Consider the following 17839-nt stretch of genomic DNA (forward strand, 5'->3'; position numbering starts at 1 on the left):
CCTAAATCTAGTCCAAATGACATTTAAGAGAAAGGTAGATATCATGACCTTGAAGCCTTATGGAAAGTTGGGTCACAGAGCAAAATACAATAGGTTTCAACCAATTCCGGTGCATGGGTAAAATCACCTGAGAAAGCCAAGCCCGAAAAATAAGCCATATTACAACCTATGTGTTGTGATAATTGCATTGTTTGAATTATAACTTGTTAGTTAATATGCATTGCCACCGTGATATAGGCCTAAGTCCGAGACAATAAGAAGACACAGTGGCAGAATAAATTCAACCACACCTTTGTTACATTACAAAACAAAAGAGTAACATGTGTCCGGTGGAGTCCACAAAGGATATTGCATGTAAAAAAAAAAAATCTATGTTTCCGAAATATTCATGGTACTGATTTCTCTGTGTGTGTGTGTGTGTGTGTGTGTGTGTGTGTGTGTGTGTGTGTGTGTGTGTGTAAAGAACATGTTGACTCACCCTACTTGTAGAGAAACGCCAATGCCATCCTCCTCTCATGTTGCCGCAAAGGTCTATGACGCTGTCGTAAAGTACACACTTTAAGTTTTTGTTGTCCTAGGCTACCTGGATAAAGCTGGTTGCTCGCTAGCCTAACTTCCTTTCATGGGCAACGATGAACCAGATAGTTAACATTAGCCTACTGCATCTAGCTACATATTGAACTTCCATCCTCTCAGGCCAGGGGCACAATGTAGGAATTTATGGTTGGATCAGAATTAGCGTTATAATCATTGTCCAGTACGGAGAATTAAGTAAAACCACAAGTCCAAATCCCTATCTCACTTCCATGGCAAATTTAGGAAAGGCCAATTTTAGCAAGCTAATTAGCCACTGGAGGAAAACAACACAACAAGACGCAACAATTCAATTTTTTTCTGTCAATGGCATTTGACTTTGATGTGATGTGATTGGTGTGAAGCCAATTCCAAACTTCCCTTGGCACTTTTTTGGGGGGCTAGGACCATTCACCATTCATTTGGTCTCCCCTTTATTAAGGGAGGCCAAATTCCCTCTTGTTTCAATGCTATGGGCAGCAACAATATTATACTCTTTTTGACCAGACAGCATCAGATAGATGGGCTACACATACAGAGACGAGGGGCGCTGTTTCGCTCACTCGCTTTCTCCAGTGAGACACATTCTGCCTCGTGCAATTTGAAAGAAAATTATGAAACAGAGAAAGGAAAGATGAATTATTTTTGCGTGTTATAATTGTGATTCGTATAACTATTGCAATATATTTTGATTATTAGCCATACAGTTTCAGTTAATTAAAAGGGTTTTAGTATCTTACATTTTCTTCATCCATATTTGTGTTGAATTGCTCATGCGACTTTCTGTGGTTGGATGTAAATTGATTACGATGAATGGTTGGAAACCAAACTCGTCCTGGACATATTAACACGTCAATCAATGTATGTTGTACATGGTATCACAAAGGTGTGTGATCTTTTGATGAGGCCCCCAAAAATGCTACCTATTCTATATCGCCCCCTCAATAACACAGTTGTGCCCTAAGCATCTATCGACACGAATGTTTTGCTGGTGTTAAAAAATAACATAAATGACAAACAAATATCCAAATGACCTAACATCACACGATAAAAGCGAGGCAAGAAGCTGAAGAGAGGAAGTCACGATTAACAATTGAGACGGACCGCCGTTTTTCATTTGATAGGTTTCTGCCTCCCTCCAGTGGTATACTTTAAATGATACACCTTGTTGGGGTCACTGGAGCTAATGGTTGGCTCTGCTGCATACCACGTGACTCACATAATGCGGAAGAAATTGAGCATGTTGAAGAAAAGCTGCAGAGACTCGTTTCAAAACATTTCTGGTTGCATAAAAAAAATGTACTTGCTAGTTAAAATGGTTGTGACAAGTCGAGCCTAGTAGTTCAGAAAATAGTCAAACCATGACTTAGGGAGGCACATTGTTTACTAGCCAGGCCAGCTGTCGATGATGTTTTGCTGGCAATGAATAATTAGCTAGCTAACGTTTAAAATCACCCTTTGCCGCACCTGCTAGCTAATTGGAAAGTTTCCCCAAGTGAATGGGGAAATGGACCCTACAACATTTTCAGGTTTGTTGAATTGTTATGTTAATGTTTTTTATTGTCTGTAACGTCGACAAGCCTGACCCTGCCACTCTGGCAAGCTAACGGCTGGACAAATACCAATAGTTAGCTAAAATGTGAAAGGACTGGCAGTCCAATTCTGATCTTGTTTCACTAATTGGTGTTTTGACCAATCAGATCTCTGCAAAAGACCTGAAAAGATGTGGTTGGGCAAAAGATCAGAATTGGGCTGCCTGTCTAAACGCTGCCCGTGAGACTTGACACTCACACTGTACTTTCAAACATATAGCCAATTTGTTTTACAAAGACTGAAATGCCACATGAAAACAGTGGAGTGTACTAACATGAGCTGTCTAAATTCCTCCTCTGGTGACAGGTCCCCATCTCCCTCTATCCTCCCTGCGTCTCCTGGTGCCACCACTACGTCTGATGTCTGCATCCATGTGGCAAGTGGCACAGCAGCGTAACGTGATGCAGTATGGGAAGCTGGAGGAGTTTGTGACTCTGGTGACAGAGATGGTTCCGGAGCTCCTGACGCTCAAGCAGAGGGTCCAACTCATCCTGGGACTGAGAGCGAGGGTGAGACAGGTGGAAGTGTTGAGGGTTAGGAATGGTGTACGCAGTAGGGGTCAGGAGAATAACATTTAAAAAAGTCTACCACTTAAGTATGATGTAAGGGGTTACCTAGTCATTTGCACGACTGAATGTATTCAACCGAGATGTGTCTATCGCGTTTAACCTAACCCCTCTGAATCAGAGACGAGGGATGCTGACAGAAGATAGCTCATCACAATTTACTCATCTTCTGTTTACTCATGATCAGTTACATATTTGACTCTGTTTGTTTCCTCAGTATATAAATTGTTCAGGCAACTGTTATTAATGCATACATCTTCTGTGTCAGCTGGTTCTTGAATTGTGTCGTGGTGTGGAGTCTAACCCAGCTGGCTACAAAACCATCCAGCCCCACCTGGACAGAATCCATTCATGCACAACACATAAAGGGGTAAGTAACCTGAAATATGTGTAAAACACACCAGTCTGGTAATGGCAAGTCTACATTACCTAGTTCTCATTGTAGATGGTTGTTTTGTGTGTGATGTACATATTCAGAGCGAAGACAAGGAAGTGGAGGCCTCAAAGGATAACTTTGTGGAGCTGGTCCAAACTCTGCTAGAAGACTCAATGAAGAGGGAACATTTTTTTCAGGTGAGATGGCTAACATCTTTATGTCATAAATCCCTCTTTCAAATCAAATTAAAGTTTATTTGTCACGTGCGCCGAATACAACGGGTGTAGACCTTACAGTGAAATGCTTACTTACAGGCTCTAACCAACAGTGTAAAAAAGGTATTAGGTGAACAATAGATAAGTAAAGAAGTAGGGAAAATTGCACACAATGCAAATAGTCCAGGTAGCCATTTGATTACCTGTTCAGGAGTCTTATGGCTTGGGGGTAAAAACTGTTGAGAAGCCTTTTTGTCCTAGACTTGGTACTCCGGTACCGCTTGCCATGCGGTAGTAGAGAGAACAGTCTATGACTGGGGTGGCTGGGGTCTTTGAAAATGTTTAGGGCCTTCCCCTGTATGGCAGGCAGCTTAGCCCCAGTGATGTACTGGGCCGTACGCACTACCCTCTGTAGTGCCTTGTGGTCAGAAGCCGAGCAATTACCGTACCAGGCAGTGATGCAACCAGTCAGTATGCACTCGATGTTGCAGCTGTAGAACCTTTTGAGGATCTCAGGACCCATGCCAAGTCTTTCTGGTTTCCTGAGGGGGAATAGGCTTTGTCGTGCCCTCTTCACGACTATCTTGGTGTGTTTGGACTGTTCTAGTTTGTTGGTGATGTGGACACCAAGGAACTTACAGCTCTCAACCTGCTCCGTTACAGCCCCGTCGATCGGTCCTCCTTTTCCTCTAGTCCACAATTATTGAGGGATAGGTTGTTATTCTGGCACCACCCGGCCAGGTCTCTGACCTCCTTCCTATAGGGTGTCTCGTCGTTGTCGGTGATCAGGCCTACCACTGTTGTCGTCTGCAAACTTAATGATGGTGTTGGAGTTGTGCCTGGCCATGCAGTCGTGGGTGAACAGGGAGTACAGGAGGGGACTGAGCACGCACCCCTGGGGGCTCCAGTGTTGAGGATCAGCGTGGCAGATGTGTTGCTACCTACCCTCACCACCTGGGGGCGGCCCATCAGGAAATCCAGGATCCCGTTGCAGAGGGAGGTGTTTATCCCAGGATCCTTAGCTTAGTGATGAGCTTTGAGGGTACTAATGATGTTGAACGCTGAGCTGTAGTCAATGAATAGCATTCTCACATAGGTGTTCCTTTTGTCCAGGTGGGAAAGGGCAGTGTGGAGTTCAATAGAGATTGCATCATCTGTGGACCTGTTTGGGCGGTATGCAAATTGGAGTGGGTCTAGAGTTTCTGGGGTAATGGTGTAAATGTGAGCCATTTTACCAGCCTTTCAAAGCACTTCATGGCTACGGACGTAAGTGCTACGGGTCTGTAGTCATTTAGGCAGGTTGCCCTGGTGTTCTTGGGCACAGGGACTATGGTGGTCGGCTTGACACATGTTGGTATTACAGACACAATCAAGGACATGTTGAAAATGTCAGTGAAGGCACCTGCCAGTTGGTCAGCACATGCCCGGAGCACACGTCCTGGTAATCCGTCTGGCCCCGCAGCCTTGTGAATGTTGACCTGTTTTAAAGGTCTTACTCACGTCGGCTACGGAGAGCGTGATCACACAGTCGTCTGGAACAGCTGATGCTCTCATGCATGCCTCAGTGTTGCTTGTCTCGAAGCGAGCATAGAAGTGATTTAGCTTGTCTGGTAGGCTCGTGTCACTGGGCAGATCGCGGCTGTGCTTCCCTTTGTAGTCTGTAATAGTTTGGGGGTCCTGCCACATAAGACGAGCGTCGGAGCCGGTGTAGTACGATTCAATCTTAGCCCTGTATTGACGCTTTGCCTGTTTGATGGTTCGTCGCAGGGCATAGCAGGAGTTCTTATAAGCTTCTGGGTTAGAGTCCCGCACCTTGAAAGCGTCAGCTCTACCCTTTAGCTCAGAGCGAATGTTGCCTGTAATCCCATGGCCTTTGGTTGGGTATGTATGTACAGTCACTGTGGGGATGACGTCCTCGATGCACTAATTGATAAAGCCAGTAACTGATGTGGTGTACTCATCAATGCCATCGGAAGAATCACGGAACATGTTCCAGTCTGTGATAGCAAAACAGTCCTGTAGTTTAGCATCTGCTTCATCTGACCACTTTTTTACAGACCGAGTCACTGGTGCTTCCTGCTTTAATTTTTTTATTGTAAGCAGTAATCAGGAGGATAGAATTGTGGTCTGATTTACCAAACGGAGGGTGAGGGAGAGCTTTGTACATGTCTCTGTGTGTGGAGTACAGGTGATCTAGAATTTTTTTTCCCTCTGGTTGCACATTTAACATGTTAATAGAAATTTGGTAGAACTAATTTTAGTTTCCCTGCAGTAAAGTCTCCGGCCATTAGGTGCGCCACCTCTGGTTGAGTGGTTTCCTGTTAGCTTATTTCCTTATACAGCTGACAGTGCGGTCTTAGTGCCAGCACCCATCTGTGGTGGTAAATAAACAGCCACTAAAAGTATAGCTGAAAACTCTCTAGGCAAGTAGTGTGGTCTGCAATTTATCACAAGATACTCTACGTCAGGCGAGCAAAATCTAGAGACTTCCTTAGATTTCTTGCACCAGCTGTTGTTTACAAATATGCACAGACACCCCCCCCCCCCCCCCCGCCCCCTTCGCCTTACCGGAGTGAGCTGTTCTATCTTGCCGGTGCAGCTTATATCCCGCTAGCTGAATTTCCATGTCATCATTCAGCCACGATTCCGTGTAACATAGAATATTACAGTTTTTGATGTCCCGTTGGTAGGATATTGGTGATCGTACCTCGTCTAATTTATTGTCCAATGATTGCCCGTTGGTGAGTAATATTGACGGTAACGGCAGCTTTCCCACTCGCCTTCTGCGGGTCCTCACGAGGCATCCTGCCCTGTGTCCTCTGTACCTGCGTCTCTTCCTCTTGCAAATAATAACACCTTGTCGGGTGTTCGGAGAATGTCCTGTGCGTCCTGCTTGTTGAAGAAAAGATCTGTCTAATCCGAGGTGAGTGATTGCTGTCCTGATATCCAGAAGCTGTTTTTTTGCCGTAACATACGGTTGCGGAAACATTATGTACAAAATAAGTTACAAATAACATGAAAATACCCCACATAATCCAACAATAAAACTGCTGCCATTTATTCCAGCGCCATTTTCTGTTCAAAGGACTAGTATGACTTAATGGCAAATATTGAATATGATTACATTTCTACATGTGCCTTGGCTAAAACCACACGACTCTCCCTTTCTACCTCTGTGTTAAAGGAGGTGTTCCCTGTACAGTACAGCACTAGGTATGACACAGCGCTACAGATACTTGTGTGGCAGTTCTTTGACAGACTGGAGGAGATGCTGCCAGTGCCCAGCTTTACACAGGTACTGACTCCATCTCCATCCTATTAGATCATCTAAAACATGTTGATGTTCATTTGTATACTTGACACCCTTCCATGAATGAATAAACATCGATAAGTGTCAACTGGGTAGGGGCTAGGGGTCATGTGGGATTGGACAGCACTTTTCTCTGTTCTGCAGACATACTTATTCTTCTCTCCCTCTCAGACATCATCCATTCTCAACCTGACCCCTACTGACCTGGAAGAGTGTCAGCAGTCTTTCTCTGACCCTGAGCATCTGAAAACACTGCTGCAGCATCATAGAAATCTGGGGCACCTAAAAAAAGGTTAGGATCCCTCAGGTGATCTATTTGAACTTGTTAACCTCTGGGTGAAATACCTATAGGGGATTCTCCTGAAAGAGAATGTGGAATTATTTGGATTTTCTCTCTGGCTAGGTTTCTATCCAATTGGTGACAGATTTTCATGTGAATATTCAAAAATCTGCATAAATAAAATGTGGTGTTTCCACCAAACTGTGTTAATGCGGATAGACAAGTAGGTGGGTGATGACACACTATACTTTTTGTTTTCATGTAACGAATCAACATCTAAAGTTCAATGTGTTTCCATCGCATTTTCAACATCACCGATAGTTTTGTCACAAATGTGCCAGACAACAGCTCGCAGGTAGGCTAGTCTACATGAGAATATTATACTTAGGAGCAAGGAATATTTGTCTAATGGCAGCTTAACATCGACCTTCATGTCACCACCTATATTTATTGGAAAGGAGCATCAAGCTCAGCACTGGGCATTTTCATCACCCTGTGAAGTTAATTTATTTAATATGTTGCTTAATAAACTGCATGGTTTCCCGGGTTGTAGTGGGAAGACCACACACCATATCACATGACCAAGTTTACTTCGATTTGGTGGTTACTATATCAATAATTGTGCATAAAGACGTTTCTTCCATAATACATACACTCCCATAATACATTGTGCACCAAAAACTCCCACCATGTCAAACAAACAAATTATCTATGTCCTTTATAAAAAAAGAGCTGTCCTGATTTTACATTTTATATACGGTATGACTTGCATAAAAACTGTGGATGTAAACGTGGTTTCTCTTCCAGATTTTTTGTTCTATGACTCTGATAACATCCTGTCCACGTTGTCCTTCCTCGCTCCCTCACTGAAGTCTAAACATACCAAAAGAGGCATAGAAGAAGGCACGGTGAAGAACGAGAGCGATGTGAGGAGAAAGGGAGAGAACGAAGAGGCTGAAGGACCGAAAGAACAGGAGAGTGGTGAGGAGGGACAGCAAGAAGTCAGTGGGGAGGACAAATACGCCAATGAGGGAAGTGATGAGGGCGCTGAAAGACTGGAAGAGGCTGGGGAATCCTCTGGGAATTCTGGGCAGCAGAAACAACCATCATTAGTGGCCGTCAATGGTAAGGAAATTCAGGGCGGAATACATTGCATACATCCATACACTGGCGAACTGAGTTGGTGAAGTTGTTTACTTTGTCCAGTAATAGAGTGGGGTCAGTAGTCGGGCTGTTGCCGTGACCGTATTACCGCCACATCGGCTGTCACGAGTCATGAAGGCAGTCAAATTCCATGTGACCGCTTAGTCACGGTAATTAGGCTTCTCCAAGCTCTGCTGCTGCTGGTCATTAGTAGCTTACCAAACTTGCTATCTGCCTTGTACTCAGCACTCTATTGTCCCTCTAATCACCCTGACATCAATGCAAATGTAATCAAAAATCTAATCAAACACTCCATGAGCTCATGTTGCGCAACATTTCTATAGGCTATGTAATTGCTCAAGAAAATAGAGTGATGGCCTCTACTAAAAAGAGGAGGATCACATCAGCTTTCTATAGGTTAGGCCTACTATTTTTATTTCTCCACTTTCCTAATATTAAGCAAATTGCATATGTTTACAACGGGAGTATAGCATATATTTACAATGGGAGTATAGCCTACCTGGTTGGGATGAAAATGAACCACGCGAAAAGCGTTTGCCATTTGCTATTTAAGTGCATAGATGACATGTGCTTTTTCGATACAGGTGCATGATAACGGTCCATTCTAAATCAAAACAAATTTCACACATATAATAAATAATATATGTGAAGACAAGATTAAATCAAGAATATTCTGATAGGCTAATATTGTCACCCATCACTTGATGAATGTATGATGCCCAACATAAGAAACAATGCATTATTTTATTTTAGCGACTTTTTCGAATAATAGTTGTACACTTCATGTAGCCTAGCACATATGCCTATGTTTTAATAAGGTTTGTATCACAACTAAAGTGGCCAGATAACTTAAAATTAAGCACATTAATCTTCTTTTCACGGGGTGTAGACCCTAACTGGCAGACAGAAGCAGCACGTGAGTTTCAAATTTGGGGAAGATAATTTTCACCATTTAAAAATGCATTTTTATAATAAAATCAGTACATGCATAATTGCATTAGCAGGAACACACCATTATCAAAAGTGACCGCAAACGCAACATTCGCGCTTATAGCGTACTACCATGTGCGCATTACTGCTCTTATAATGTGAAGGAATATCCTAATAGCATAGCCACATCAGGACCTAACATAAGGACAACTCGGTATGCTATTCTGTTCTTCTGAAATAGACTACATTTTCTTCATATCATGTTTCTTTAGACCTGTCTAAAATAAATAATGGATTTATTGTGAAGGTGTAGGCTATATTACATGGATTAATTAGACTTTATTTACTTGACAATCATCAGCTGACAATTTTGTGACCGCCACAGCCCTAGTCGTTAGTCACTTGTATTTTAAGGATTTCTTGATGCACAGCTCCACTAGTTTTGATCTATTTAGTGCACAGATTCTATAATTGCACAGATTTCTGCATTAAAAAAATCTAAATCTTTATATTATCGCCACATCGGCTACTGACAACAATCTGCAATGGAACTTTGAACTCACCAGCCCTTATTTCACCCTTCTGTGTTTTCTACCTGCAGGACAAGCTAAAGCCAAGCCCCCCCAGTCCCAGGGCTTTTCCTGCCCACAGTGCCAGTTCTCCAACAGGAGATGGCTCACCCTTCAGAAGCACATCAAGAAGAACCATCCAAAGGAGGACCGTGGGATCCTGGACTCTGGAGAAGCTGGAGCTGAGAACAACGTCCTGCCTGTCAGTGAGACAGAAAGCTCCTCGGCTAAGAAGACCAGGAAGAACAGGTACATCTGCTCCCAGTGTGGGAAGGGTCACAAGTGCTCATATGAACTGAGACGACACGAAACCGTTCACTCTGAGGTGAAGCCCTTCCATTGTGACCAGTGTGAGAAGAGATACAAAACAAAGGTGGCTCTAAAACAACACCATCGAGTTCACACTGGAGAAAGGCCATATGTTTGCTCACATTGTGGCAGAGGCTTTAGGTCTGCAGGAACTTTACAATCACATGTACGCACCCACACCGGGGAGCAACCTTTTGTCTGTTCTATATGTGGGAAGGGATTTATTCAACATCAAATACTGATAGGTCACCTCCGGTGGCATAGAGGTGAGAAACCGTTCTTATGTACCGTTTGTGGAAAGAGTTTTAGTACTTCAGGTGCCTTGTTGGTACACTCACGAACACACACAGATGAACGCCCCAAAAGCTGTGAGCATTGTGGGAAGAGGTTTAGAAGATGTTACGATCTCACAATACATCGGCGGATCCACACTGGCGAGCGGCCGTTCTCCTGCACACAGTGCGACAAATGCTTCACGTCCCACAGCGACCTTAGCAGACACATGCGAATTCATACAGGAGAGAAACCTTACCAGTGTAAAATGTGCGATAGGAGATTCACTGAAAGCGGCAACCTGAAAGTACATCAGCGGGTTCATCGGGGAACAGCCACAAATGTACGGGTTTCAGTGTGTAATATCAGTACGGCCCACCACAAGTCACCAAGTGTGGCAAGAAAGAAGGAAAGAAAGAAAGACAATGTTCCACCACTCCTTGTTGGACAGGAGTTGCCGTAGCCACAGTGTATCATGTTCTAACACACATTTTGGAACAACGTTATGATTCCCGGGCCATAAAATTTTTATTTTTTATTTCATTTAAAGTTGACTTGCTAAGATAATTGGCTATTTTGTGATAGCGAGGCATTTAATGACAGCGTAATATGATTTCTCGTAATATTGATGTCATTGGTTACTTTATTTCTCAAGGTGGTAGCTTTTCAACACCATATATTAGGTAATCACACATACGTATTCACTGTATCCTGCCCACTCAGTCACTGAAATGAAAGCTTGTCAGGGTCGAACATTTCATAACGGATTGATACAGGAGTACTGTTATTGCAGAATTACACAGCAAGGTAATATTACATTTGTGGTGTGGCCCTCTGGACCTCATCGAAGACAGAATGTGGCCCCTGAAGAAAATTAGTTTGAGACTCCTGGTCTTGAGGGACATTGAGCTCTGTACAGGACTATGTTGGTGAAGATAGTGATGCTCGTTAGATCTATAGTTTGACTAAGGTGATTTGTCTAAACCAGTGGTTCCCAACCAGCAAAACTTTTCCTCATCTTGATAAAAAAAAATAACACTCACTTATAAACGTGACCTGTGGAATGCACATGGAATTTTGATTTGGGAGCACTCATGCTGGTCAAATAATACATTAAATGGCACATGGTTACATCTGTATCATTTTTTCAAGTCCAGTGCACTTTTGTATCATTTTGAGGGGTGCGCATCATGAGCAAAGTCATCTATCATTGAAAAAATACAATATATTTTTTTAAAGAACAAGCTAACTACTGATTTTCAGTGTACATATAGGGAAGGGAACTTGTACTGCACTGACTCAGAGGACTGATTGGCTAAAATACATGGATAATAAGATGGTAGTTGGAGCTGTATAGTTAGATTTCAGTGCAGCCTTTGATATTATTGATCATAATTAGTTATTGAGAAAACTCACTTTTGGCTTTACAATCACCTGCTATCACATGGTTGGAGAGTTACTTATCTATCCAATAGAACTCAGAGTATTCTTCAATGGAAGCTTCTCTAACATACAGTGGGGAGAACAAGTATTTGATACACTGCCGATTTTGCAGGTTTTCCTACTTTTATCATAGGTACACTTCAACTGTGAGAGGCGGAATCTAAAACAAAAATCCAGAAAATCACATTGTATGATTAAGTAATTAATTTGCATTTTAATTTAATTTGCACTCCTCAGTAAAAGGCACATGACAGCCCGCTTGGAGTTTGACAAAAGTCACCTAAAGACTCTCAGACCATGAGAATCAAGATTCTCTGGTCTGATGAAACCAAGATTGAACTCTTTGGCCTGAATACCAAGCGTCACGTCTGGAGGAAACCTGGCACCATCCCTACGTTGACGCATGGTGGTGGCAGCATTATGCAGTGGGGATGTTTTTCAGCGGCAGGGACTGGGAGACTAATCAGGATCGAGGGAAAGATGAACGGAGCAAAGTACAGAGAGATCCTGATCAAACATCTCTGGAGAGACCTGGAAATAGTTGTGCAGCCAGAGCCTGGACTTGAACCTGATCAAACATCTCTGGAGAGACCTGAAAATAGTTGTGCAGCAACACTCCCGTCCAACCTGACAGAGCTTGAGAAGATCTGGGGAGAAGAATGGGAGAAACTCACCGAATACAGGCGTGTCAGGCTTGTAGCGTCATACCCAAGAAGACTCGAGGCTGTAATTGCTGCCAAAAGGTACTACAACAAAGTACTGAGTAAAGGGTCTGAGTACTTTACGTAAATGTAATCTTAAAAAAAAAAAAAAAAAGGTTTTTGCTGTTGTCATTATGGGGTATTGTGTGTAGTTAGAGGGGGATAAAAACATTTTTTTTTTAATTTAGAATAAGGATGTAACGTAACAAATTTTGGAATAAGTCAAGGGGTCTGAATACTTTCCGAATGCTCTGTACATACGCCACTATGGGTTTCTTCACTAACCAAACCAAAAACAGATTTAATGCACCGCTCAGTTGTGTAGAGCCAGTTCATCGTGGAATGCTCTGCCACCAGTTTAGCGTCTTGTATCACAGCGCCACTCCTCTAAAGATCTTATGTAACTGTATAGGAATAGTGTAAATAGTAGTCTCTTGGTGTCTTTCATTTATACATATTTGTTGAATTTACTGTATCTTATGTTATTGTCTGCTGTTCTGTACTTTCATGTATTTGTATGTTTTATGTGGACCCCAGGATGCATGTGCAGTAAATAATTGGGATCCTAATTGACTCAACTTTGTCTGTGAAAACCATTAACACAGGTAAGTCTAATTAGGGTTGCTTAGGGAATGAACGGTATATACAGTGCCTTGCGAAAGTATTCGGCCCCCTTGAACTTTGCGACCTTCTGCCACATTTCAGGCTTCAAACATAAAGTTTTATAAAACTGTATTTTTTTGTGAAGAATCAACAAGTGGGACACAATCATGAAGTGGAACGACATTTATTGGATATTTCAAACTTTTTTAACAAATCAAAAACTGAAAAATTGGGCGTGCAAAATTATTCAGCCCCTTTACTTTCAGTGCAGCAAACTCTCTCCAGAAGTTCAGTGAGGATCTCTGAATGATCCAATGTTGACCTAAATGACTAATGATGATAAATACAATCCACCTGTGTGTAATCAAGTCTCCGTATAAATGCACTTGCACTGTGATAGTCTCAGAGGTCCGTTAAAAGCGCAGAGAGCATCATGAAGAACAAGGAACACACCAGGCAGGTCCGAGATACTGTTGTGAAGAAGTTTAAAGCCGGATTTGGATACAAAAAGATTTCCCAAGCTTTAAACATCCCAAGGAGCACTGTGCAAGCGATAATATTGAAATGGAAGGAGTATCAGACCACTGCAAATCTACCAAGACCTGGCCGTCCCTCTAAACTTTCAGCTCATACAAGGAGAAGACTGATCAGAGATGCAGCCAAGAGGCCCATGATCACTCTAGATGAACTGCAGAGATCTACCGCTGAGGTGGGAGACTGTCCATAGGACAACAATCAGTCATATATTGCACAAATCTAGCCTTTATGGAAGAGTGGCAAGAAGAAAGCCATTTCTTAAAGATATCCACAAAAAGTGTTGTTTAAAGTTTGCCACAAGCCACCTGGGAGACACACCAAACATGTGGAAGAAGGTGCTCTGGTCAGATGAAACCAAAATTTAACTTTTTGGCAACAATGCAAAACGTTATGTTTGGCGTAAAAGCAACACAGCTGAACACACCATCCCCACTGTCAAACATGGTGGTGGCAGCATCATGGTTTGGGCCTGCTTTTCTTCAGCAGGGACAGGGAAGATGGTTAAAATTGATGGGAAGATGGATGGAGCCAAATACAGGACCATTCTGGAAGAAAACCTGATGGAGTCTGCAAAAGACCTGGGACTGGGACGGAGATTTGTCTTCCAACAAGACAATGATCCAAAACATAAAGCAAAATCTACAATGGAATGGTTCAAAAATAAACATATCCAGGTGTTAGAATGGCCAAGGCAAAGTCCAGACCTGAATCCAATCGAGAATCTGTGGAAAGAACTGAAAACTGCTGTTCACAAATGCTCTCCATCCAACCTCACTGAGCTCGAGCTGTTTTGCAAGGAGGAATGGGAAAAAATGTCAGTCTCTCGATGTGCAAAACTGATCGACATACCCCAAGCGACTTACAGCTGTAATCGCAGCAAAAGGTGGCGCTACAAAGTATTAACTTAAGGGGGCTGAATAATTTTGCACGCCCAATTTTTCAGTTTTTGATTTGTTAAAAAAGTTTGAAATATCCAATAAATGTCGTTCCACTTCATGATTGTGTCCCACTTGTTGTTGATTCTTCACAAAAAAATACAGTTTTATATCTTTATGTTTGAAGCCTGAAATTTGGCAAAAGGTCGCAAAGTTCAAGGGGGCCGAATACTTTCGCAAGGCACTGCAAATCGGACCTCTCTGAAATGAAAATGAATGGCCCTCCCCTCAGCTAAATATATTTGACCTAAACCCTCCCTGAAACAAGTGAACCTCTCTTATCCCCAAAATAATAATTAAAAAAGTGGATAGCAGAGAACATGTCTACCATTTATCCTCACTTATTGGACAGACCAGAGACTTAGATAAGCAGTTAAAGGAACTGTTCTTTGTCCTGAAGGCAGGACATTTTATAGCACAGAGGCCTGCGGGCCAGAAGGTTGTGGGTTCACAGACCGTGAACAAGAGTTGGGGGTGGAAAGATCTCCTTTATAGTAAAAGCATTGCTTCAATCCATTATTGTATTTGCAGGTCTAAGAAAAAATCATTTTGTACACATTTCATGCACTTTTACATATTAGCAGTCACTTTTAATACCACAAATTAAACAGTAAATTGTACTCATTGAATATAATTATACTCTACAAAAGATAACATTTGGTCCCAGTCTAAATAGAGTAAAAATTATTACTCTTGTTGCAGAATTCAATTGTCATATATAACTCTGAACTGTAATTTACTCCATTTAGAGTAACATGGAAACAACTCTACTGCCAATTCACTCAATATAGAATTGAAAATTATCATTCAACTGAACTCAACGTCAAATCAGAAGTCAGTATTTAACAAAGCACTTTATTCTTAAATGTAAGACATTTGCAATACATACATTTAAAATACTGATGATAATAAAATTGTGGACTGAAATGAAATGTTGGCCTCCGTTCACTTTAATACATGTACATATAAAAACCTCAATATTGCAATTCAATGACATGGAGGATTTTGTGAAACTGGCATCTCTCATATCAAAAACACAAAATAAAATTGTGGCATCTGTCCCCCCTGTATTAAAAAGTAAATAAAAAAGCCAATATTGCAATACAATACATCTTGGTTTTAAAGAGCTTACTGTGCAGTGTAGAGTCACAGGAAACCGTATGGGACAATAAACAAACTTGAATCATCACAAATGTAAGACATCTGTATTTCAAATGCTTTGTGATAGAAAAGCTCTTTAACATCAACTACATAAGGTCCCTCTTTTGTACAACCAACTCTATATGGATTAAAATGCTCATCAAGACATTGTAGGGCAAAAGTAACCTCTCATCTTTAACAACAATATGGTGGATTTTCTGAAACTGGCATCTGGCATGGACTTTAAGACAAACAACTGAACAATACATATTTCCATGGTGTTTGGCCCATTTAACACATGGTGTCAATTGGTACCTGAAGAGTCTCAGCCATCTTACAGCCTACCACATTTTTAAAGATAACATTTTACATGGACTGATCATGACTGTTGGTGTCAAATGTCTGCCAACTGTATGCTATTTGACTTGGTTTTTTCCCAATGTTAGTTACATTTTAGAAGCTTTTTTAAATAAATTATGCATTTCTTTATAGAGCATGCACCAGCTATGCAAAACTGGTCCAATTTTAAGCATACAGTTGAAGTCGGAAGTTTACATACACCTTAAGCCAAATACATTACTCAGTTTCAGCTTTTACTTCATCACATTCCCAGTGGGTCAGAAGTTTACATGCGCTCAATTAGTATATTGGTAGCATTGCCTTTAAATTGTTTAACTTGGGTCAACCATTTTGGGAGGCCTTCCACAAGCTTCCCACAATAAGTTTGGGCGAATTTTGGCCCGTTCTTCCTGACAGAGTTGGTATAACTGAGTCGGGTGTGTAGGCCTCCTTGCTGGCACACGCGTTCTCAATTCTGCCCACAAGTTTTCTATAGGATTGAGGTCAGGGCTTTGTGGTGTTCACTCCAATACATTGACTTTGTTGTCCTTAAGCCATTTTGCCACAACTTGAAGTATGCTTGGGGTCATTGTCCATTTGGAAGACCCATTTGCGACCAAGCTTTAACTGATGTCTTGAGATGTTGTTTCAATATATCCACATAATTTTCCTCACTCATGAAGCCATCTATTTTGTGAGGTGCACCAGTCCCTCCTGCAGCAAAGAACCCCCACAACATGATGCTGCCACCCCTGTGCTTCACGGTTGGGATGGTGTTCTTTGGTTTGCAAGTCTCACAGTTTTCCTCCAAACATAACTATGGTCATTATGGCTAAACAGTTCTATTTTTGTTTCATCAGACCAGAGGACATTTCTCCAAAAAGGAAGATTTTTGTCCCCGTGTGCTGTTGCAAACCGTAGTCTGTCTTTTTTTATGGCGGTGTTGGATTAGTGGCTTCTTCCTTACTGAGTGGCCTTTCAGGTTAATATAGGACTTGTTTTACTGTGGTTATCGATACTTTTGTACCTGTTTCCTCCAGCATCTTCACAAGGTCCTTTGCTGTTGTTCTGGGATTGATTTGCGCTTTTCGCACCAAAGTACGTTAATCTCTAGGAGACAGAACGCATCTCCTTCCTGAGTGGTATGACGGCTGCGTGGTCCCATGGTGTTTATACTTGCGTACTATTGTTTGTACAGATGAACGTGGTAACTTCGGGCGTTTGGAAAATGCTCCCAAGGATGAACCAGACTTGTGGTCTTCAATTTCTCTTGGCTGATTTATTTTGATTTTCCCATGTCAAGCAAAGAGGCACTGAGGTTATAGGGTAGGCCTTGAAATACAGGTACACCTCCAATTGACTCAAATTATGATCAGAAGCTTCTAAAGCCATGGCATTTTCTGGAATTTTCCAAGCTGTTTAAAGGCACAGTCAATTTAGTGTATGTAAACTTCTGACCCACTGGAATTGTGATAGTGAAATAATCTGTCTGTAAACAATTGTTGGAAAAATTACTTGTCATGCACAAAGTAATGTCCTAACAGACTTGCCAAAACAGTTTGTTAACAAGACATTTGTGGAGTGGTTGAAAAACGAGTTAATGACTCCAACCTAAGTGTATGTAAACTTCCGACTTGTATATGTGGGGTAATGCACCATAAAATGATGCTTCGGTAGCAGCCTCCTTTTTTTTGGAAACAATTGCTTGAATAACCTGTGGTGTTCTGCGATTTAAGTGTTTAAAAAACTATTTTACCATCTGAAGCAACAGTAAATACCAGTGTAGATAATTTGGACAAGCTAAGTCTCCAAAGATAAGTGGTAGATTGCGAAGTAAACAACAGGACTGGATAGCATTTAACCCCAAGTCATTAGTCCTCTAACTTCACTGCCGGAGGTTTGTTACTTTGCTCCATGTAACCATAGACAGGAGAATAAAGAGGTTTAACTATTTAATTTGATGTTGTGTACTTGTTCAAGTGC

General features: G+C 41.8%; 1 protein-coding gene across 3 annotated transcripts in view; it reads left to right on the forward strand.

Annotated features, from left to right (window-relative positions):
• The first annotated feature begins 1775 nt into the window (after positions 1 to 1775).
• LOC110531798 (zinc finger protein 502) overlaps positions 1776 to 17839 on the forward strand; it is a 34361-nt gene continuing 18297 nt past the window's right edge. Inside the window, exons 1-8 of one of the 3 annotated variants that reach the window (XM_036987645.1) lie at positions 1776 to 2102; positions 2473 to 2684; positions 3001 to 3102; positions 3210 to 3305; positions 6508 to 6618; positions 6805 to 6925; positions 7721 to 8038; positions 9609 to 9825. In XM_036987645.1, coding sequence (XP_036843540.1) covers positions 2081 to 2102; positions 2473 to 2684; positions 3001 to 3102; positions 3210 to 3305; positions 6508 to 6618; positions 6805 to 6925; positions 7721 to 8038; positions 9609 to 9825 — 1199 coding nt within the window. In that variant the 5' untranslated portion in view covers positions 1776 to 2080. Of the gene's footprint in view, positions 2103 to 2472; positions 2685 to 3000; positions 3103 to 3209; positions 3306 to 6507; positions 6619 to 6804; positions 6926 to 7720; positions 8039 to 9608; positions 11290 to 17839 lie in introns of those variants that run through there. The other 2 variants (XM_036987643.1, XM_021615216.2) reach the window with 2 other exon arrangements.

This window comes from Oncorhynchus mykiss, chromosome 9 (genome assembly GCF_013265735.2).
Source record: "Oncorhynchus mykiss isolate Arlee chromosome 9, USDA_OmykA_1.1, whole genome shotgun sequence".
Lineage (NCBI taxonomy): Eukaryota > Metazoa > Chordata > Actinopteri > Salmoniformes > Salmonidae > Oncorhynchus > Oncorhynchus mykiss.